We start from the raw sequence: 22,824 nt of genomic DNA on the forward strand, positions 1-22,824 counted from the left end.
GACTGCTGATTTCTCAGCTTAACCAGCGGCAATATGTCAGTATGGCCTTTCTCAGCTAACCAACTATTAACAAATCCCTCCACATTTCGGCACTTCCCAATCCCAGCCCCTTTTCCCAGCCCAAGGAATTTTGGCCCCGTTACAGGAATTCCATGGGAACTGACCCAAAACTGGTTTAACTGGTGAGACTGGTTTGTTTCTCTACCACAAACCTGGTTTAACTGGTTTATTTTTCCAGTTTAGCAAATGCAACTGGTTTATTTCTCTACCAGAATCGGTTTAACTGGTGTTACTGGTTTTGCTGGTTTAATTCTCCTGTGTGACTGGTGAAGCTGGTTTATTTCTCTGCCAGCACCAGTTTAATTGGTCTAACTGTTTTAACTGGTTTAATTCTCCAGTGTAACTGGTGTAACTGATTTATTTCTTTACCAGCACCAGTTTAACTGGTGTTACTGGTTTTACTGCTTTAATTCTCCGGTGTAACTGGTGTAACTGGTGTAACTCATTTATTTCTCCAGTGTAACTGGTTTGTTTGTCTACCAGCACCAGTTTAATTGGTCTAATTGATTTGACTGGGTTAATTCTCCAGTGGAACTCGTTCAACTGGTTGGTTTCTCTCCCAGAGCTGGTTTAACTGGTTTAACTGGATTAACTGGTTTAACTGGTGTTACTGGTGTAACTGGTGTTACTGGTATCACTGCATCCCCCCCCAGACCCTTTCCCGGCCCAGGGCTCCCCCCTCCCCAACCCCCACCCCGGCCCCGCCCCTCAGCCCCGCCCCTCCCAATCCCAAGGCTCCTCCCCGATCCCAAATCCCAATTTTTTATAAAAATTTAATTGGGCCAAGCGCAGGAATTTCCCATTTTATTGAGCAGAGCACAAAGGGGATGGAGGGAGGTCGGGGATCACAGGGTGGGAGAGGGGAGGGGTCTGGGACCACCCAAACCCAGGGTGTCCATCCTGCCCAGAAGGTCCTGGTGGGTTCTCTGAGGTTCTCCTGGTGCCCACGAGGTTCTGCTGACAGATCTTCTGGGGTGCCTGTGGGGTTCTAGAGGTGCCTATGGGGTTCTGGAGGTGCCTACGGGGTTCTAGATGTGCCTGTGGGGTTCTAGATGTGCCTACAGGGTTCTATAGGTGCCTGTGGGGTTCTCGAGGTACTTATGGGGTTCTAGAGGTGCCTATGGGGTTCTAGCAGTGCTCATGGGGTTCTAGAGGATCCCACAAGGTTTTGTAGGTGTCTCCAGACTTCTGTGTGCATCTATGGGGTTCTAGAGGTGTCTACAGGTGTCTATGGGGTTCTGGAAGTGTCTCTGAGGTTCTAGGGGTCTCTATGGGTTGTTAGAGGTGCTCATGGGGTTCTAGAGGTGCCTATGGGGTTCTAGCAGTATTTGCAGGGTTCTAGGTGTGATAATGGGGTTTCAGTTATGCTTACGGAGCTCTAAAGGTGCCAAAAAGGTTCTAGAGGTGTCCATGGGGTTCTAAGGGTATCTGTGGGGGTTTAGACATTCCTACAGGGTTCTAGAGGTGTCTACAGGGTTCTAGAGGTACCTAAGCATTTCTGGTGATGTCTGCAGGGTTCTCAGGCCATCCAGGACCTTCCAGGGCTGTCCTTGAGGTCCTGAAGAAGGTCCCGCAGGTTCTCACTTCTCTTGGACCTGTCTCCCTGGACATCACAGGGTTTCTCTCCCTCAGCTTCCTCCCCCGATTCTTTCTGTTCCTCCATCTCCACCCTGATGACAGAGCTCCGGTTTCTGACCATGGTGGCCGTCACCGTGACGGGGCCAATGCTCAGCTGGGCTTTCTCCTGGTTCTCCTTGAGGATGACACAGGGGAACATGGAGCTGTTGCAAGAGGAGCCCTGGGAGCTCCTGACCAGGCGGTCATAGGTGGTCCCCAGGTCCTTCCTGTGGACCTTGTCCAGGGACAGCTCCAGGCCCATCTCCACGGAGAACCGGTTGTAGTCGATGGGGTTGGAGAAGTAGATGGCCAAGGTGAAGGACTCGGCCTCGTAGGCCAGGAGCCCATTGCAGCCCCAGAACACCGATTTGTTGGTGAACTTGCAGCTGCTGCAGGAGCCCGGGGCCACCGAGGGCTTTGGGTCATGGAGGATGCGGCCACTGAAGAAGTGGATCCTGGAGAGAGGAATTGAGGGGGTGGGAGCATGGGGAGATGGTGCCACCACCACTGGGAGGTGCTGGGACTTGAGAGATGACCCCAAACCCTGGAGATGATCCTGGCCTGGGATGGAGATCCCAGCCCAGGATGGAGATCCCAGGTGGAGCTGCTCCCCAACACCCCAAGAGCCCCCACAAGGTCCCCCCCAGCCTCACCTGGGTTCCTTCAGGGTGATGTTCTTGGTCTTGTTGATGACCTCGATCTCCACAAAGCGGGTGATGTTCACCCCCATCGTGGCTCCAGGATCTCCTCAGCTCCGGGATCTCCTCAGCTCTGGGATCTCCTCAGCTCCGGGATCTCCTCAGCTCCGGGATCTCCTCAGCTCCCAAATCTCCTCAGCTCTGGGATCTCCTCAGCTCCAGGATCTCCTCAGCTCCAGGATCTCCTCAGCTCCCAAATCTCCTCAGCTCTGAGATCTCCCTGGTTCCAGAACCTTCTCCCCCCCTCCGGGGCTCTCCTCCTGTTGTTCCCTGCCGTTCCTCTTTCCCCTCTCCCCAACGACCTCCTCAGGGTCAACGGAACTGATTCCCACCATCCATGAGAACTTTCAGTTTCACCGGAGCTTTCCCAAGCCTTGTCCCTTCCTTCCTCATTTTGCCTCAGAACTGCGCAAGAACTGACCCAAAATTGACCCAAATTTGGAGAACCCCTGAAGTCACCAATCCCAAGATGTCCCTGGCTCGGGTGGGACACACCTGGAACAGGTAACTGGGTTCAACTCCAGAGTTTAGCCAGTTAAACCAGTTCCACTGGAGATTTTAACCAGTTAAACCAGTTCCACTGGAGATTTTAACCAGTTAACCAGTTCTGCTGGAGAAATAAACCAGTTAAACCAGTTACATTGCAGAGTTAAACCAGTGATAGCAGTTACACCAGTTAAACCTGTTACATTAGAGAATTAAACCAGTTACACCAGTTAGTTACACTGGAGAAATAAACTAGTTACCAGAGTCACACTGGAGAATTAAACCAGGTAAACCAGTTACTCCAGTTAAACCAGTTCTGGTAGAGAAATAAACCAGTTGCCCTCATTACACTGGAGAATTAAACCAGTTACACTGGAGAATGGAAATGGACAGGAGAAAAGACAGGAATTGTGAGAAGAAAAAGGGCAGAAAATGTGAGGGGAGAAGTGGGAAACGTGAGGGGAGAAAAGAGAGAAATGTGAGGGGGAAAGTGAGGAAATGTTAGGGGAAAAGGCAGGAAGTGAGAGAGGAAAAAGGGCAGAAAATGTGAGGGGGAAAAGCGAGAAATGTGAGGGGAAAAGGGCAGGAAACGTGAGGGGAGAAAAGGGCGGGAAACGTGAGGGGAGAAAATGGCGGGAAATGTGAGGGGAGGAAAGGGCGGGAAATGGAAGGCAAAAAGCACAGTAAAGCCGAGTGAAAGGGACAGGAAATGAGAGGAAGACAAGGTATGAAACAAGGAGAGAAAAGGGGGGAAATGTGAGGGGGAAAAGAGCAGAAAATGCGATGAGAAAAAATGGCAGGAAATATGAGGGGGAAAAGAGGGGGAAACGTGAGAGGAGAAAGGGTGGGAAGTAGAGGGGAGTAAAGGGAAATGTGAGGGGAAAAAAGGGGGGAAACATGAGGGGGGAAAAAGGGCCCAAAATGTGAGGGGAAGGAAGAGCAGGAAATATGAGGGGGAAAAGAATGGGAAATGTGACAGCGGAGGAAAAAAAGAGCAGGAAATGTGAGGGGAAAAAGGGGAATAAATATGAGGGAGAAAAGAGCAGGAAATGTAAGGGGGGAAAAAAGGGTGGGAAACATGAGGGGACAAAAGGGCCCAAAATGTGAGTGGAATAAAAAGCAGGAACTGTGAAGGAAAAAAGTGGGAAACATGAGGGGAAAAAGGGTGGAAAATGTGAGGGGAATAAAGGGGGGAAAAGAGTGGGAAACATGAGGGGGAAATGTGACGGAAAAAGGGCAGAAATGTGAGGGGAGAAAGGCTGGAAAACATGAGGGGAATAAAGAGCAGGAAATGTGAGGGGCAAAAGAGTGGGGAATGTGAGGGGAGAAAAAAAGGGAAATGTGAGGGGAGAAAAGGGAGGGAAATGTGAGAGGAATAAAGGGAAAAATGAGGGAGAAAAGAGTGGGAAACCTGAGGTGAGGAGACAAAAATGGAGGGAAACATAAGGGGAGAAAAGGCAGCAAATGGAATGAAAAAGGGCCAGGAAACACTGAAAGAGAAGAAACCATGAAGTGGAAAAGGTGGGAAAAGCGCTCCCCGATTCCTCAGGTGCCCCCTCCCCAAAATGAAGCACAAAGACTCTGGGGGATTGCTCAGATTCTTTATTTTTATTGGGGCTCATGGGACCTTCGTCACCCACACATTCTTCTTCCTCACCACCATGGGCCCGTGGCTCTGCAGGACGGTGGCAAAAATGGGGGTCAGCACCCCAAAATGAGGGAGAACCCCTCAAACGTCACCTCAAAATCCATCCCACCAATTAAACACCCCCCCTCCAAATTAAAAATCTCCTAATTAAACCTCCCAAATTAAATATCCCCCAAATACAGCCCCAAAGATCACCAGTTAACTCCCTCAATTAAAGACCCCCCTAATTAACAGCCCTAATTAAACATCTCCATTCAACCCCCCCAATTAAAGCAACCACTAATTAGACCCCTTAATTAAAACACCCCAATTAAACTCAAGTAAAACCTTTCTATTTAACCCCCCAATTAATCCTCCCAACCAAACCCCCCCCATTAAACTTCCCAATCAAACCCCCTAATTAAATAGGGGAGGTTTTAATTAATTCATTAAAATTAATGAATTAATTGAATTAATTAAAAATTAAACCCCCCCAAAATTAAGCACCCCCTCACCATTTTTTGTCACCATCACTGGGGCACTGTGGAGGGAGAGACAAAACATTGAGGGGGCTTCAATTCCCCAATTTTGGGGAGCCCCCTCACCCCAAAATCAGTCTCAGGTACCACAACCCTCCCCCAGCTATTCACGACTTCCTCCAAAATTTTGGGAACCGCTCCTGATTTTGGGGACCCCCTCAATTTTAGGGACCCCCCCCAGATGTTGTGGACCCCCCCCCATATTTTGGGGACCCCCTCACCCCAAAATCACTCAGGACCTCCCCCAAATTTTGGGGTGCCCCTTCTTCCCCCGGCCATTCCTCCCCCAGGTGTTCACAATGGTATTTGCAACCTCCACCCAAAATTCTGGAAACCCCTCCTGATTTTGGGGACCTCCTCACCCCATAATTGATCAGGACCTCTCCCAGATTTTGGAGACCCCCTCACCCCAAAATTCACTAAGGACCTTCCCTAGATTTTGGGGACCCCCCAATTTTGGAGACCCCCCAGTTTTGGGGACCCCCTCACCCCAAAATCACTCAGGACCTCCCCCAAATTTTGGGGTGCCCCTTCTCCCCATGGCCGCTCCTCCCCCAGGTGTTCACAACCCTCGCCCAGCTATTCACAACCTCCCTCCAAAATTCTGGAAACCCCTCCCGATTTTGGGGACCCCCTATGATTTTGCAGACCCCCCCCTCATTTTGGGGACCCCCTCACCCCAAAATCACTCAGGACCCCCCCCAAATTTTGGGGTGCCCCTTCTCCCCCTGGCCGTTCCGCCCCCAGGTGTTCACAACGGTATTCACATCCTCCCCTCCAAAACTTTGGGAACCCCTCCCGATTTTGGGGACCCCCCCGCGATTCTGGGGACCCCCCCCCGTGATTGTGGGGACCCCCTGGCCCATGTTGGGGCGCCCCTCACCCCGAATTTCGAGGCGGCACTCGGTCAGGGCCTCGCCCAGCTCGTTGACAGCCCTGCAGGTGTAGGTGCCGCCGTCGAAGGGCCCCGGCTTGCGGATCAGCAGCGTCAGCACCCCCTGGCTGTGCCGCGCCAGGAACTTGGGGTCATCCCCGATGGCCATCTGGTTCTTGAGCCACACCACCTTGGGCTGGGAGGGGGGGACACGGTCAGGGAACCCCGAAATGAACCCCAAAAATACCCCAAGGTACCCCAAAAACAGCCCAAAACCACCCAAAAACACCCAGACCTGGGGATGAGTTCACACCCCAAAAACCCTTCCTCAGGTGAACCCCACACCTGGTTCTTGAGCCACACCACCTTGGGCTGGGAGGGGGGGGGGGACACGGTCAGGGAACCCCGAAATGCACCCCGAAAATGGCCCAGGGCACCCCAAAAACATCCAAGGAACCCCAAAAACATCCAGACTTGGGGGTGAGTTCACAGCCCCACTGGGACACCCCAAAAACCCACCCAGGACCCCAAATCTCCACCCAAACCCCCCAATTTCAGGCTGAACACACCCGGGGGTACCCCAAAACCCCCTCAGGACCCCAAATCTCCACCCAGGACCCCAAATCTCTACCCAGCACCCCAAGTCTCCACCCAAACCCCCTTAATATTGGGGGGAAAAGAGTCAAGGGTACCCCAAAACTCTGTCAGGACCCCCAAACCGACCCCCAGGACCCCCATAAATATCCCCACCCCATCCAATTGAGATCAGAGGGACCCCAAATCTCCACCCAGGACCCCAAATCTCCACCCAAACCCCCCCAATATTGGGATGAACATGATTGGGGGTACCCCAAAACCCACCCAGAACCCCAAATCTCCACCCAGGACCCCAAATCTCCACCCAAAGCCCCCAATGTCAGGCTGCACACCCCCGGGGGTCCCCCCAAACCCCCCCCAGACCTTGGGGTGCCCCCTGACGGCGCAGTTGAGGGCGGTGGAGTATCCGGCCACGGCGCTGCGATCCACCAGCGGCGTCAGGAACTGCGGCGCCGAGCGGAAATCGTGCTCCTGGTACTGGGGGGGCTTCAGCCGCAGCTCTGGGGGGGCCACAGCGGGTTAGGGGCACCCTGAAAACATCTGGGGGGGATCAAGGGTTGGGGTCCCACCCCCAGGTTGGAATAAGGGGGGGTTTAATCAAGGTGGGGGCACAAAGTGTGGGTGAGGCCCTAAAAATGCTTTACAATTTTAATATTCTCTGTTGAACACTCTAAATTATTAATTCTCAATTAATTAAAAATCACAAGACGCAATTAATGCAGAATTTGGGGTTTGGGTTTTGGGTGGGTTTGGGGATCACAGGGATCTTCCTGAACCCACAAAAACTGAACCAAAATCCCCCCAAATGTACCCCAAAACCACCTCAGATCACCCCAAATCCACCTCAAACCACCCCAAAATCACCTCAAACCACCCCAAATCCACCTTAAACTGCCCCAAAACCCCTCAAAATTTGAGTTTTGTGTTTTGGGGATACTTTTGGGTTAGGGGCACCCCGAAAACACTTTGGGGGGGATCAAGGGTTGGGGTCCCGCCCCCAGGTTGGAATAAGGGGGGGTTTAATCAAGGTGAGCGCACAAAGTGTGGGCGAGGCCCTAAAAATGCTTTACAATTTTAATATTCCCTGTTAAACACTCTAAATTAATAATTCTTAATTAATTAAAAATCACAATTAAGACGCAATTAATGGCAAAATTTGGGGTTTGGGTTTTGGGTGGGTTTGGGGTTCACAGGGATCTTCCTGAATCCACAAAAACTGAACCAAAATCCCTTCAGATCTGCCCCAAAACCACCTCAAACCACCCCAAAACCACCTCAAACCACCCCAAAACCACCTCAAACCCCCCCAAAATCACCTCAAACCACCCCAAATCCACCTCAAACCACCCCAAATCCATGTTAAACTGCCCCAAAACCCCTCAGAATTTGAGTTTTGTGTTTTGGGGATACTTTTGGGTTAGGGGCACCCCAAAAAAACCTTGGGGGTGATCAAGGGTTGGGGTCCCACCCCCAGGTTGGAATAAGGGGGGGTTTTATCAAGGTGAGGGCACACAGTGTGGGTGAGCCCCTAAAAATGCTTTACAATTTTAATATTCCCTGTTGAACACTCTGAATTAATAATTCTTAATTAATGATAAAATCTCAATTAAGAGATCAGTTATTGGCAAAATTTGGGGGTTGGGTTTTGGGGATCACAGGGATCTTCCTGAACCCACAAAAACTGAACGAAATCCCTTCAGATGTACCCCAAAACCACCTTAAATCTCCTCAAAACCACCTCAAACCACCCCAAAATCACCTCAAACCACCCCAAAACCAAATCAAACCCCCCCAAAACCACCTCAAACTCCCCCAAGTCCCCCCAAACCCCCCCCAAACGCCCCGAATTTGGGGGTACCCGCTTTGGGGATGACGGCCGTGTTGCAGGACAGCCCCGGTTTCTCGCTCAGCCCGCACAGGTTCTCGCTGAACACCTTGAACAGGGACTCGTTGCCCATCACCAGCTCCGAGGCCGTGCAGCGCAGGGGCCGCTTGTGCTCGTACACCGTGAACCACTCCTGGCGGGGTTCGGGGGGCGTCAGGGGGTTTTGGGGGAGATTTTGGGGAGCTGAGGGGTTTTGGAGTGGTTTTGAGTTGGTTTTGGGGGAATTTGAGGGGGCTTTGGGGGAGATTTGGGGGGCTGAGGGGTTTTGGGGGGATTTGAGGTGGTTTGGGGGAGATTTTGAGGAGCTGAGGGGGTTTTGGGGTGGTTTTGAGTTAGTTTTGGGATGATTTTGAGTTGGTTTTGAGGGGATTTGAGTTGGTTTTGGGGGGATTTGAGGGGGTTTTGGGGGAGATTTTGAGGAGCTGAGGGGATTTTGGAGGAGTTGGAGGTGGTTTTGGGGGGTTTGAGGGGGTTTTGAGGGGGGGATTTGAGGGGGTTTGGGGGGATCTGAGGTAGTTTTGGGGGGATTTGAGGCGGTTTTTGGAAGGTTTGAGGCGGTTTTGGGGTCCTGAGGTGGTTTTTGGGGGAATTTGAGGCAGTTTTGGGGTGGTTTGAGGTGGTTTTGGGGCAGTCGTGAGGGGGTTTTGGGGGTGTTTGAGGCGGTTTGGGGGGATCTGAGGTGGTTTTGGGGGCATTTGAGGCGGTTTTTGGAAGGTTTGAGGCGGTTTTGGGGGGTTTTGAGTTGGTTTTGGGGGAATTTGGGGGGGTTTGGGGGAGATTTTGGGGGGCTGAGGGGTTTTGGGGGGTTTGAGGGGATTTTGGGGGGGATTTGGGGTGAGTTTTAGGGGTTAGGGTGGGTTTGAGGTGGGTTTGGAGTGGGTTAAGGGGGATTTGGGGTGATCTGGGTTGGGTTTCGGGGGATTTGGGGTGATTTGAGGTGGGTTTAGGTGGATGTAGGGTGGGTTTAGGGGGATTTGGGGTGGGTTTAGGGGGATTTGGGGTGGGTTTAGGGGGATTTGGGTTGGGTTTTGGGGGATTTGGGGTGGGTTTGGGTTGGGTTTAGGGGTTTTGGTGTGGGTTTAGGGAGTTTGGGGTGATTTGGGTTGGGTTTGCGGGGATTTGGGTTGGGTTTTGGGGGATTTGGGGTGGGTTTGGGGGCGGTTGGAGGGATTTGGGTTGGGTTTTAGGGGTTAGGGTGGGTTTGGGCAGGGATTTGGGGTGATTTGGGTTGGGTTTTGGAGGTTTAGGATGGGTTTTGGGTGGGTTTGGGGTGGTTTTATGGGGTTTGAGCTGTGTTTAAGGTGGGTTTGTGGGGTTTTGGGGCGGGTTTTGGTGGATTTGGGGTGGGTTTTGGAGGTTTGGGGTGGATTTGGGAGGTTTAGGGTGGTTTGGGCTGGCTTTAGGGGGTTTGAGCTGGGTTTGGGCTGGGTTTAGGGGATTTGGGGTGGGTTTGGGGAGGTTTCGGATGGGTTTGGGGTGATTTGGGGCTGGTGTACAGGGTTTGAGCTGGGTTTGGAGTGGGTTTGAGGGGTTTTGGGGTGGTTTTAGGGGTATTTTTTGGGTGCTTTTCATGGTTTTGAGGTGTGACTGACCCTAAATAGACCCAAAATCCCGTAAAACCGCCCCAAAACCGCCCCAGGTCCCGGGGGGGGATTTTTCCTCCCTCGCTGTTCCCGTTCCCATGGGAACGGCACGGGGGGGGACACTGCGGATGCGCGGTTGCCATGGGAACGGCGCGGAGGGAGGGATACTGAGTTTCCATGGCGACAGCAGCGCGGGGGGAGGAAGCTCAACCGTGGGAACAGCGGTGGGGGTGTTGAGCAGTTCCCATGGTAACGGGAACAGCGGCGAGGGAGAGGTGGATATTGGGGGAACGGCGGTTGCCATGGGAATGGGAGGTTTTTATGGCAATGGGAACAGCGAGGAGAGCGAGAATTCCCCCCCTCCCACCGGAAAAATGGGATCGAGGTGAAGGGACCCCAAAATGGGACCCCCCCACAAAAAATTGGCGTCCCAGGGGTGCGAAACCCCAAAAATTTGGGTTCCCAAGGGAGCGACACCCCCCCAAGTAAAAGAACCCCCCCCAAAAACCTGAGGTCCACCCCTCTGGAAAGAGACCCTGGAGTGCGACCCGCCCCTAAAATTTTGGGGACCCCCCCAAAGTTTGGGTTCCCAAGGGTGCGACCCCTACCAAACATTTGGGAATTTAGGGATGCCTGCAAAAAAAAGAACCCAAAGGTGAGACCCCCTCCCAAAAATGGGGCTCCCCCAAAATTTGGGGACCCTTCCCTAAAAAAGACGACCTTGGAGTGCAACCATCGCAGCCAAAATTTGGGGTCCCAAAGGCGTGACCCCCACCCCCCCACCCCGGCCAAAAAAGGGACCATCCCACAAAATATTTGGACTATCCCAAAATTGGGATCCCAAGGGTGCAAGCTCCCCCAGAATTTGGGGACCCCCTCCCAAAATTGGGGTCCTAAGGGCGTGACCCCGTCCCCCAAAAAATTGAGACACCCCCAAAAAAGGGTCCAAAATGGAACAAACCTGGGGGTCCCTCCCTGTGTGATTTTGGGAGGGACCAAGCAGGACCCCCCAAATTCCCACAGAATCCACTGCAAGGATTTGCTTTGGCCGCGGCAGCATTAAGGAATCCAAGCACCCCAGGGAGTTTTTTTGGTAATTTTTCTCACATTTTCCCCTTTTTTACTCACCTTTCCCACCCTTTTCCCCTCAAGCTTCCAACCATTTTTCTTCTCACACCTCCCGCCCTTCTGTCCCTTCACATTTCCCATCATTTTTGGCCTCATGTTATTTGCATTTTTTCCCTTTATCTTTTACACCCATTTTTCCTCCTGTTTCCTGTCTTTTTTCCCCCTCATGTTTCATTCGCTTTTCTCCCCTCACGTTTTTCACCCTTTTTCCCCTCATGTTTCCTGCTTTTTTCTCCCCCCACATTTTCCGTCTTTTCTCCCCTTGTTTCATACCTTTTCTTCTTCTCATTTCCCATCCTTTTCATTCAAGTTTACCATCCTTTTTCCCTTCAATTTGGTGCGTTTTCTCCCCTCACGTTTCCCCCATTTTCTCCCCTCACGTTTCCCGCTCTTTTCTCCCCTCGCAGTTTCCTTCTTTTTCTCCCTTCACATTTCCCACCATTTCTCCCCTTTTGTTTCATACCTTTTCTTCCTCTCATTTCCCACCCTTTTCACTTGAATTTACTGTCCTTTTTGCCTTCCAATTCCCACTTTTTCCCCTCAGATTTCCTGCCCTTTTGGCCCCTCACGATCCCCACCATTTTGTCCCCTCACGTTTCCCGCTCTTTTCTCCCCTCATGTTTTCCACCCTATTCCCCCCTCATGTTTCCCTTTTGTCCCCTTCTGTTTTGTACCTTTCCGTCCTTTAATTTCTGTCATTAAGCGAGTCCTTTTCACTCCAATTTACTTTCCTTTTTGCCTTCCATTTCCCACCTTTCTTTCCCCTCACATTTCCCCCCCTCCTTTTCTCCCCTCACGTTTCCCGCTCTTTTTCCCCTCATGGCTCCTTCCCCTTTCTCCCCCATTTTTCCCACCATTTCTCTCCTTCTGTTTCATATCTTTTCTTCCTCTCATTTTCTGCCCTTTTCACTCAAGTTTACTGTCCTTTTCGCCTTCCAATTCTCATTTTTTCCCCTCAGATTTCCTGCCCTTTTGGCCCCTCATGATCCCCACCATTTTGTCCCCTCACGTTTCCTGCTCTTTTATCCCCTCACGTTTCCTTCCTTCATTCCTTCACATTTTCCACCTCTTTCTCCCTCACATTTCCTACCTTTTCTCCCCTTCTGTTTCCTATCTTTCCTTCCTTTCATTTCCCTCCTTTTCACTCCAGTTTACTTTCCTTTTTGAATTCCATTTCCCACCTTTTTTTCCCCTCATGTTTTCACCCCCTTTTTCTCCCCTCACATTTCCCCCCCTTTTTCCCCTCATGTTTCTCACAATTTCTCCCCTTCTGTTTCATGCCTTTTCTTCCTCTCATTTCTAAAGTTTATTGTCCTTTTTGCCTTCAATTTCCCCCCTTTTCTCCCCTCACATTTCCCGCCCTTTTCTCCCCTCAAGTTCCCCCCCACCTTTTCCCCTCACATTTTCTTCCATTTTCTCCCCCTGATGTTTCCTGCCCTTTTTGCCCCTCATGTTTCCCACCATTTCTCCCCTTCTGTTTCATATCTTTTCTTTCTCTCATTTCCCATCCTTTTCACTAAAGTTTAATCTCCTTTTCACCTTTGTTTTCCAGCCTTTTTCTCCCCTCATGTTTCCCGCCCTTTTCTCCCCTCACGTTCCCCACCATTTTGTCCCTCACATTTCCCACCCTTTCCTTCTCACTTTTCCCACCCATAATTCTCACTTTTTCCCCACCAAGTTCCTCTGCACCTTTATGGTGCACTCATTATCAATTCTGCAGTCAATTTAAGTAAGCTCGGTATTTCATTTAAAAAGATTATATATATATCAAACTACTACATATAATAGAACAACAACGTTTATTAGATTAATAACATAGTATATGTTCCTAATGTCTATATTCCTAATGTCTATATTCCTAATAATGTCTATATTCCTAATGTCTATATTCCTAATGTTTCTATTTTCGTAAAATTCGTAATATTTATTAATAATGTATATATGTTACTAGTATATTGATGTTAGTAACATATATAATCTATCTATCTTGTTTACTTATCTAAATTGTCTATCTAAACTAATAATAGATGTAGAGGGTTCAGAGTGGTCTGTGGCTGGGCTTGGATCTAACCACACCAACTCCTCCCCGAGGATTTCAGAGATCCAGAGATTCCAGAATCCGAGGATTCTTCTCTGTGGCCTGCAGCATTTTCAGAATATTTCAGATATTTCAGGTTCTGTGACACCAGCAGATGCGTCGGGGTCATGTGGCCACACCAGCTCTTCTTGCCTTCCTGCCCAAAGATGAACTTGGCTGAGGCCATCCAGAGGCATAAATCAGCTTTTTGTGTCTTGAGCGCCTTGAAAAGATGTTCCAGCAGCTTCCTCAGGACTAGAATCTGGATCTCTGCCCTCACTTTGACCGGTCGTGGCTGTGCCTTTGAGAGGGACCTTCAAACACCAGGGCATTCTTCGCTTGATGATGACGACGACGATGACGATGACGATGACGATGACGATGATGATGACGACGATGACGATGATGACAACGACGACGACGACGATGATGATGATGATTCCAGCAGGTGTTGGAGTCCGTGCCCTGGCAAGGAAGGTCCCTCTCTGCTCAACGGCACCAGCGGCACAGCCCGCGCAGGGACAATCCCGATTTGCGCCGATCCTTCAGAGCGGTGAGGATCAGGCCGGTCTGAGCTGCCAATGCAGCGATGGAGGGATCCTTCTCTCGTGTTTCCATTAATCCAAGTTCTACAACAAAAATGGAGCCCAGATGAGGCCTTGTGGAAGCGTTTCCCTCCCTATTCTCCCCTCACATTTCCTGCCCTCAGTTTTTCTACCCTTTTCTCCCCTCACCTTTCCCTTTTCTCCCTCACATTCCTGCCTTTTTTTCCCTCACTTTTCCCTCCCTTTTCTCCCCTCATGTTCCCCACCATTTTTTCCCCTCACCTTTCCTGCCCTTTTCTCCCCTCATGTTTCTTTCCCTCTTTTTCCCCTCACGTTTCCCTCCCTTTCCTCCCCTCACATTTCCCACCCTTTTATCCCCTCACATTTCCCTTTATTCCCCTCATAATAATCCCCCAAGGCTCCCCACTCACTCACCGGTGAGAAGCGCATCCATGGTCGCCTCATTGCGCCCTGCCAGGCGTCGTGCAGCCAGCCCTGGGCACAAAGCTCCATCAGCCCCTGCTCCTCACCAACATGGCCGCCCTGCCCTCCCCTCAGCAGCCCAGGGGTGGAACAAGGCAAGATGGCCGCCAAAGCCACCTGTGATGGCAGGGAGGGCACAAAAGGGATCCTGGGGACTGGGACTCACCTAAGAATCTGAGGGCCGCCTCTCGCATCGAGGCCTGAGGGCTCAGCAGATAGGGCTGGCTCTCCAGCACATATTGTTCAGCCCTGCTGCTGTCCTTAGCCAGCTGGAGAGAGGACAAAGGTGTGAGCATTCCTTAGAGCAGCCCCATGGCTCAGAGCCCTCCCTCATCCCAGGGCCATGGAGGAGGCTCCAGGCTTTGGGCCCACATGCAGGGCTCACATCCCTCACATCCTTCACATCCCTCTCCCAGCCTGGGGCTCATCCTCACCAGGAACTCGCTCATCTTCCATATCTCCTCTTTCTGAGCCAGCTCCTTGAATTCTTTCCACTTGAAGAGCTCAGCTATAGCCACGACGGCTTCCTTGGAGGCCTGGGGGACAAAAGCGGTGAGGTGACACCAGGGCCTGTGGAAGGAACCCAAGCCACAATGGCCAGGACCCCTGAGGAGTGTCAGCCATGCTCAGACATCGGTACCTTGGCCACGCTGGGGGCCTCGTCACTGATGTGAAGAACGAGCCGGACCATGACCTTCCAGGAGTTTCTCTTCATGGCTTCCTTGTCCTTCCGTATGGTTTTGCCCAGCAGCTCCTTGAAGAGGGAGATGGAGCGCTCCCGCAGACACTCCTCTCTCTGGTTAGGGAGGAGGAAAGGTGAGCTTCACACACAATGGCTCCCTGCCCGCAGCCAGGAGGGGCTGAACTGAGGTTTCCCACCCTTTTACTCCCCTTAAATTTTCTTCCTTTCTCTCCTTCCTCATGTTTCCCACCCTTTTCCCCCTCATGTTTCCCTTTTCCCCTCACATTTCCCATTCTTTTCTCCCCTCATGCTTTCCACCCTTTCCCCCCTCAGTTTTCCTGCCCTTTTTTCTCCTCTCATGTTCCCCACCATTTTCCCCCCTCACCTTTCCCACCATTTTCTTCCCTCACGTTTCCCTCCCTGTTCCCCCTCACGTTTCTCCCCCTTTTTCTCCTCCCACATTTCTTGCTTTTTTCTCCTCTCATATTTCCTTCCCTTTTCTTCCCTCACCTTTCCCGCCATTTTCTCCCTTCACCTTTCCTGCCCTTTTTCCTCTCACGTTTCCCTCCATTTTCTCCCTTCATGTGTCTTCCCCTTTTTCTCCCCTCACATTTCCCTCCCTTTTTCTTCCCTCACCTTTCCTGCCCTTTTTCTCCTCACATTCCCACCTTTCCCCCTCACGTTTTCTGCCCTTTCTCCCCTCACATTCCCCACTATTTTGAGACCAGACTCAATGCTCCAGGCTCCTACAAAAGCCCAGCTGGGCTGCAAGGCCCAGAATCCATCCCAGGAGAGCCCAGAGAAGCAGGACCTGCTTCCAGTGCTGCTCCCAGGGCCCCTCTGTGGTGTCAGACTCAGCCTTACCGCATCAAACAGTTTCCAGAGCCTCTCCACGGCCTTCAGAGCCATGCTGCTGGCCTCTTTCTTCTTCAGCTGCCCCAGAACATTGCGGAAGGTGTCCAGAGCCGTCATCTCGGGCAGGAGGCTTTTCATTTTCTTGGCCTGTGTACAAGAGAGTTTCCATTCTGTGAGAATTTCAGCTCTCAAAACAGCCAGCAGGCCACATCATGGCAGGCAGGGCGTTCAGAGCACCATCCCCAAGCCACCATCTTCTCTGAGACCTCAGAGTCCAGGTGCCACATTCTGCCCCTGATAGATGCCTGCTCACCATATCGTCACTCTCCGACAGAGTCTCCAGAGCCCTGATCTTGCTAAGCTGCCTCAAGGTGGTTTCAGGAGGGGAATGGAGGCAGGAACCTGGCAGGGCTCAAAGACAAAGCAATCCCACCACAGGTCACTTACATCCATCAGCCACATCTCAGGGGTATTCTTGACCTCCTCCAGGAATGCCACAGGCCCATCCTTGTTCGTGATGTCGAAGCGTCCCAAAATCTCAATGGCCTCAAGGACGACTCCCATCCTCTCATCCGGCCCAAGGTACCTCCCAAAGGCCTGGGGCAGGAAGGAAGGGAGCAGAGGTCAGTGCCAGCCAGTGCCATTTTACCTCCTCATATTTCCCCCACTTTTCTCCCCTTACATTCCTATCCTTTAATCCCCTTTTCCCACCCTTCCCCCCCTCACGCTTCCCTCCATTTTCTCCCCTCACGTTTCCCTCCCTTTTCTACCCTCATGTTTCCTTTCCTTTTCTCCCCTCACATTTCTCCCACTTTTCCCCCTCACTTTTCCCACCATTTTTCTCTTGTGTTTCCCACCCTTTTTCTCCCCTCACGTTTCCCGCTCTTTTCTCCCCTCACATTTCCTGCCCTTTCCTCCCATTTTTACCCACAATTCCTCACAATTCTCATTTCACCAGGGACGTCCCCATTGATTCCGTGCCCTTTTTCACACACAAATCTCCCTGCTGATACCACAGGTGAGAGTCCCACAAGGTGGGATGGCTCCATACCTCAACTTTCCAGGCGTTGGATGCATTCACCCAGGAGGTGATCTCAGGTTCCCAATCTTCTGGGGGCTGGACATAACTCTCTGGGTTGTCACCTAAAAAGAAGTGATGGTGGCACCCACACCAAGAACAAGGGGCCATCACATTGCCAAGGAGGACAAATAGGTTTAAGTGGGGAATGCAGCCCACCACAGCTTATCTTACTTTTCTGCTCAGAGAGGAACGCCATCAGGGTGCTGAGAATCTCCACCACCGTTGACATGCTTTCATTTGGCTTGAACAGCATGAAAAACAGATTGCCCAGCAGCTTGCCCAGGACTGGGATCTGGATCTGGGCTCTGGGAGCCTCTTCCTCATCCTCATCTTCATCATCCTGAGGAAGAGGAGCAGAAGGGTTGAGGTGAGGTCTGAGGGCAGTTCTGGGGCTGTGGCTGTGCCAGGACACAGGGATGGACGGTGAGCAGTCCATACCTCCTTGGGGGCAGTGTCAGTCAGCATATGGCAGAGTGCCTTAATCCTGTCCATGGCTCTCTCCTGCACTTCTGCCCTGTCAGACAGCAGGTATTCCAGCAGAACCTGCAAACACAGCAAATGCAGGTGAGAAGAAAAAGAAAAAGTTCTTCCTCCCTTGAGAAAGAACTTTTGCTGATAAGCTGTTAAATATCAGTGCATGACTGATAAGAACTGTAACATCCCATTGGGAGATGCTCCGCCCAGAGGGAGGAGCCAAGCATTTATAATCCAGTTTATCAATCCATTTATAATCCAATTTATAATTTTTATAATCTAAAAGAGCAGCACGGCTTTCTCCACTGGATTCCCCAGAAAAAACTGCAGCTGCTTCTTCTTCCAATAGATCTTCAGAAGAAGAACACTGTAATTCTGCAGAATACTGTAATTATGTTTCCTTTTCTACAAGAAAACAAAACCCTGCTCCAACAGAACCACACCTGACACTTCAGGTAGACTGCAATCACAATTCCAATTAGATTGCTGCCAACATAAAGTGTCAGGTTGAGTTCTGACTTTGCTGTCTCTGTTGTTCTAGAGACCAGCATTGTTTATTTTATCCTTTTTTATTTATTTATTTCAGAGCCCCTTAATTTAAAATTCATAGAAATTCAGAAAAGTAAAGGAAGTTTACATTCTCCATATCAGGAGAAACTTAGCAGACCCCTGTCTTTCCAAACCAAGACACAAGCAACTTAATTAAAAATTCAAAATTTAAATTAATTTAAAATTAATTTAAAATAATTTAATTTAATTTAAATTAAATAAAATCCCTTTAATTTAAAATTTATAGCAATTCAGAAAAGGAAAGAAAGTTTGCATTCTCCATTTCAGGAGAAGCTTAGCAGGCTCCTGTCTTTCCAAACCAAGACACATGCAACTTAATTGAAAATTTAAAATTTTAATTAATTAATTATTAACTAAATTATTTAATAATAAATAAAATTTATATTAATCTATATATATAATATAAATAAATTATAATGTATTATATTTATTATATTATATTTTAAAAATATATATAAATGTATACTATATTAGATATATATTATATATATCATATATGTAATATATAATATATATTATATATAAATATATATTACATTATTATATTATAATATATTATATTATTATAATATATGTATATACTATAATATAATTTATTATATTATGTAAATATGTATATTTAAATATATAAATATTATATATATTTAATTTAATTTAAAATTTATAGCAATTCAGAAAAGTAAAGTTTACATTCTCCATTTCAGGAGAAGCTTAGAAGACTCCTGTCTTTCCAAACCAAGACACAAGCAATTTAATTAAAACTTTAAAATTTAAATTAATTATTAAGTAAATAAATTATTTAATAACAATAAATAAGTTTTATATTATTTCATAACTTTTAATATTTAAATTATAAATTAATATTAATTTATATATAATATAAATTATGTATAGTATATAATATATTTTATATTATATAAATATATATAAATATATATAATATATAATTGCACATAATATAATATAACAGAATATAACATAACATAACATAACAACATATTATATTATATTATATTATATTATATTATATTATATTATATTATATCATATTATATTATATTATATCATATTTTATTATATTATAGATATCTTTTATATATTGTTATATATAAATATATATTATATATAAATATAATATATAATATTTTATAATAATGTATAATATTATAATATATAACATTATATAATTATATAATTATTATATATTATAATAATATAATATAATGTAATATAATATAATATAATATAATATAATATAATATAATATAATATAATATAATATAATATATTATAACATAATATATTATAGTATAATATAATATTATATAATATTATATTATATAGTTATTATAATAATTAATAATAATTAATTGATAATCCTAATAATAAATAATTAATAATAATTAACAACTTAATTAAAATTCAAAGTTTAAATTAATTTAAAATAAATTTAAATTTAATTTAAGATTAATATTAAATTAAAATAAATTTAATTTAATTTAATTTAATATAATTTAATTTAATTTAATCTAATTTAATTTAATTTAATTTAATTTTATTTAATTAATTTAATTTAATTTAATTTAATTTAATTTAATCCCCTTAATTTAAAATTTTTAGCAATTCAAAGAAGTAAAGCCTCCAGCAAATCCTGCAGGGAGGCTCCTTCCCCCTTCCCCCCTCAGTGCTGACCTCCAGGATGTCCTGCATCATCTCGCTGCGCTTGGCGCCAGGAGTGTTGAGCATCATCACCTGCAGCATGGTGTCCATGGTGAGCAGGGCCTGCAAGGGGGGCACAGAGCAACGGTCACGATTCCGCTGTCCCTCACAGCACCAGGACTCTGATCTGACCCCAAAATGGGAGGAAATGACACGGGAACGGGCAGTGCTGGAACCCAGCAAGGGATGAAGAAATGAGGGTGGAAAGCTGAGACTGAATCTGCAGCCCAGTAGGCCTGGAAGCTTCTCAAGTGCTCCCAAAACTCACCCGAGTGCAGAGGTTTTCTTGCTCCTCCGGCATTTCCGCGCTTGGACGAAGGAAAAAGACGCTGTTGAAGCAGAGTCTTAAAACCTTTTTGATGTCCAGCAGTGCCCCGATGGTGCTGCCAAAAGAGAGAGGCCTAGTTGGAGCAGCACCTCAAGGTCTCCTGCAGCACCACTGAAGGTGCTGCGTTTTTCAATTCCCATTGAAAAATGGGAATTGTGAGGGGAAAAAAGAGTGGGGAAAGTGAGAGGAAAAAAGGAGGGAAGGGAAGGGAAGGGAAGGGAAGGGAAGGGAAGGGAAGGGAAGGGAAGGGAAGGGAAGGGAAGGGAAGGGAAGGGAAGGGAAGGGAAGGGAAGGGAAGGGAAGGGAAGGGAAGGGAAGGGAAGGGAAGGGAAGGGAAGGGAAGGGAAGGGAAGGGAAGGGAAAGGCCTGAAGGCCTTTGGGCCTTTACCTCAGTCCAGCAAAGGCAAGCATGGCAAGGCGCCGCAGGCGATTGCGAATCTCATCCTTGGGCTCCAGGTTCAGCATGGTCTGCAGAGCACAGCTGGGTTGGAACATGGCAGCTGCCAGCACCCAGTGCCACCAGAGCCATGCCCTGCCCTCACAGGGTAACGAGGGTCCCTGCCCCCTCACCTCAATCAAGTCCACCAGGTTGTATTTATTGGAGAACTCAGTCAGGTCCTCAGAGAAATCATGGACAATGGATTCTCTGCACAGGTTGGAGATGTTGTGCAGGAACTCCTCCTTCTGCTCCTCCTCCTGGAACTGGGGGGACAGTGACAACGGATCAGCATGAGGACACCTAGGGCCTTGAGAGAGCAGAGCCAACCACCATCAAACATGGATATACCTTGCTAGGATCGGTGGCAAAATCATAGATGAACTCCACGGAGTGGCGAGCATAAGTAGGAATCCAGCAATCATCTAACAAAGAGGGAGAGAAGGGAGAAATTCAGGGAGTGCTGTGACAGCAGAGAGGAAGCAGCCGAAAATGGCTTCCGTTTGCTGTTAGGCCCCAGCCCTGCCCAATCCCTAAGGGCCCCTCACTCACTGAGTTGCTCCACCCTGGTCATCTCGATTGGCTCCGCTTCATATTTGCTCTTTTTAGGAACACGAGGCTTCTCCCAGCTCACGATGGGCAGGCTTGGAGAAGTCACTTCCATTCTTCAGAAGAAGGGAGTTCTTCAGAGAATGGGATGTTAAGTGTAGTTGAGTGAAAATCGTATTAATTTAAAGGCAAGAGTGAGCTGTGCTCGCAGGTTTGTCACCCAGCTGGGCACTTGCGTCCGCTCTGGTCGATGTCCAGGTGGACACTGAGGGTTGGGAGTTGCTGTCCCACCAACAGCTCCTCCGTGGAACACGGGAGGTGTCGCCTAGCGTCCATTGTGACACCCCCAGTGTTCCAAACTGAACGTTCCACCTGTGGATCCCTCTTACATAACCTGCTACATAACGAACAATTTCTTCTATATTATATATAGAATAAATTTCATTTATATTATATACAGAAATGTATATATTATATACATTTCTGTATATATTATATACAGAAATGTATATATTATATACAGAATTTTTTATATTATATACAGAATATACAGAATCACTTTATTTATAGAGAATAACTTATTAAAAAGCAGCAATGAAACAGAGTCCTGAGCTGCCAAAACTTATGGATGGTAAAAAAGATCAAGGGCTGTGAGGGTGATGGACATGGAGACAGCCAGGAGTGGAAGACTTAAGGGGAAATGCTGATTTTGAGGGGGAAATATGAAAGGGAGAAAAAGGCAGGAGCAAAAAGGTGGGAAAGGTGAGGGGAAAAAATGTTGGGAAATATGAGGGGGAGAAAATGGTGGGAAGTGTGAAGGGAGAAAAGAGCAGGAAACGTGAGGGGAGGAAGGGATGGGAAACATGAGGGAAAAAGGGCAGGAAACAGGAGGTAAAAAAATGGGAAATGTAAGGGGGAAAATTATAGGAAAAGTGAGGGGATAAAATGATAGGAAAAGTGAGGGGAGAAAAGAGTGGGAGACATGAGGATGGAAAGGGTGAGAAACATGAGGGGGGGAAAAGGCAGAAAATGTGAGGAGGTAAAAAATGGGAAATGTGGGGGAAAATAGGGTGGGGAAAGTGAGAGGAAAAAATGATGGGAAAAGTAAGAGGAGAAAAGAGCAGGAAACATGAGGGGAGAAAATGGCAAAAACTTGAGGGGAGAAAAGGCAGAAAATGTGAGGAAAATAAAGGGAAATGTGAGGAGAAATAGGGTGGGAAAAGTGAGAGGAAAAAATGTTAGAAAAGGTGAGAGGAAAGAATGTCAGGAAATGAGAGGGGAGAAAAGGGTGGGAAACTTGAGGGGAGAAAACAGTGGGAAATGTGAGGTAAAAAATGGAAAATGTGAGAGAAAAAAGGGTGGGAAATATGAGAGAAAAAATGATGGGAATTGTGAGGGGAGAAAAGAGTGGGAGACATGAGGGGGGAAAGGGTGAGAAACATGAGGGGGGAAAAAGGCAGAAAATGTGAGGAGGTAAAAAATGGGAAATGTGGGGGAAAATAGGGTGGGAAAAGTGAGAGGAAAAATGGTAGGAAAGGTGAGAGGAAAAAATGGAAATGTGAACGGAGAAAAGAGCAGGAAATTTGAGGAGAGAAATGGGCAGGAAATGTGAGGGGAGAAAAGGAAAGGAAATGTGAGGGAGGGAAGAGTGGTAGACGTGAGGGGAAAAGTGCATGAAATATGATGGGAAAAAAGGTGGAAAATATGAGGTAAAAAATTGAAAATGTAAGAGAAAAACATGTGGGAAACGAGAGGAAAAAATGGTGGGAAATGTGAGGGGAGAAAAGTGAGGGAAATGTGAGGGGAGAAGGCTGTGAAATGTGAGGGGAAAAAAGGCAGAAAATGTGAGGAGGTAAAAATTGGGAAATGGGGGGGGGGGGAATAGGGTGGGAAAAGTGAGAGGAAATTGTTAGGAAAGGTGAGAGGAAAAA

The 22,824-nt window shown here is 47.9% G+C and overlaps 4 protein-coding genes across 4 annotated transcripts; all 4 read right to left on the bottom strand.

Moving 5' to 3' along the window:
• Positions 1–830: 830 nt before the first annotated feature.
• LOC141726479 (uncharacterized) lies at positions 831–2,739 on the bottom strand. Its single transcript, XM_074531385.1, has 2 exons — positions 2,331–2,739; positions 831–2,132 (listed from the first exon to the last, which is right to left on the bottom strand). The coding sequence occupies exons 1-2, from the start codon at positions 2,405–2,407 to the stop codon at positions 1,580–1,582; spliced, it is 630 nt and encodes a 209-aa protein (XP_074387486.1). The 5' UTR covers positions 2,408–2,739; the 3' UTR covers positions 831–1,579.
• A 1,697-nt stretch (positions 2,740–4,436) lies between these two features.
• Positions 4,437–11,178, bottom strand: LOC141726467 (myosin-binding protein C, fast-type-like). Its single transcript, XM_074531371.1, has 6 exons — positions 11,095–11,178; positions 8,357–8,516; positions 6,862–6,998; positions 5,911–6,097; positions 5,004–5,029; positions 4,437–4,536 (listed from the first exon to the last, which is right to left on the bottom strand). Exons 1-5 carry the CDS (start codon positions 11,176–11,178, stop codon positions 5,019–5,021), a joined length of 579 nt encoding a protein of 192 aa, XP_074387472.1. The 3' UTR covers positions 4,437–4,536; positions 5,004–5,018.
• Positions 11,179–13,135: 1,957 nt separating this feature from the next.
• On the bottom strand, positions 13,136–16,036 carry LOC141726492 (uncharacterized). The gene is made up of 6 exons (XM_074531396.1): positions 15,746–16,036; positions 14,840–14,995; positions 14,634–14,735; positions 14,366–14,468; positions 14,152–14,211; positions 13,136–13,800 (listed from the first exon to the last, which is right to left on the bottom strand). The coding sequence occupies exons 1-6, from the start codon at positions 15,872–15,874 to the stop codon at positions 13,661–13,663; spliced, it is 690 nt and encodes a 229-aa protein (XP_074387497.1). The 5' UTR covers positions 15,875–16,036; the 3' UTR covers positions 13,136–13,660.
• A 66-nt stretch (positions 16,037–16,102) lies between these two features.
• On the bottom strand, positions 16,103–21,283 carry LOC141726468 (uncharacterized). The gene is made up of 10 exons (XM_074531372.1): positions 20,897–21,283; positions 20,696–20,769; positions 20,479–20,610; positions 20,297–20,376; positions 19,849–19,963; positions 19,554–19,643; positions 17,256–17,360; positions 16,989–17,157; positions 16,788–16,879; positions 16,103–16,333 (listed from the first exon to the last, which is right to left on the bottom strand). The coding sequence occupies exons 1-10, from the start codon at positions 21,006–21,008 to the stop codon at positions 16,103–16,105; spliced, it is 1,200 nt and encodes a 399-aa protein (XP_074387473.1). The 5' UTR covers positions 21,009–21,283.
• Positions 21,284–22,824: the final 1,541 nt, after the last annotated feature.

This window comes from Zonotrichia albicollis, chromosome 35 (assembly GCF_047830755.1).
Source record: "Zonotrichia albicollis isolate bZonAlb1 chromosome 35, bZonAlb1.hap1, whole genome shotgun sequence".
Classification (NCBI taxonomy): Eukaryota; Metazoa; Chordata; class Aves; order Passeriformes; family Passerellidae; genus Zonotrichia; species Zonotrichia albicollis.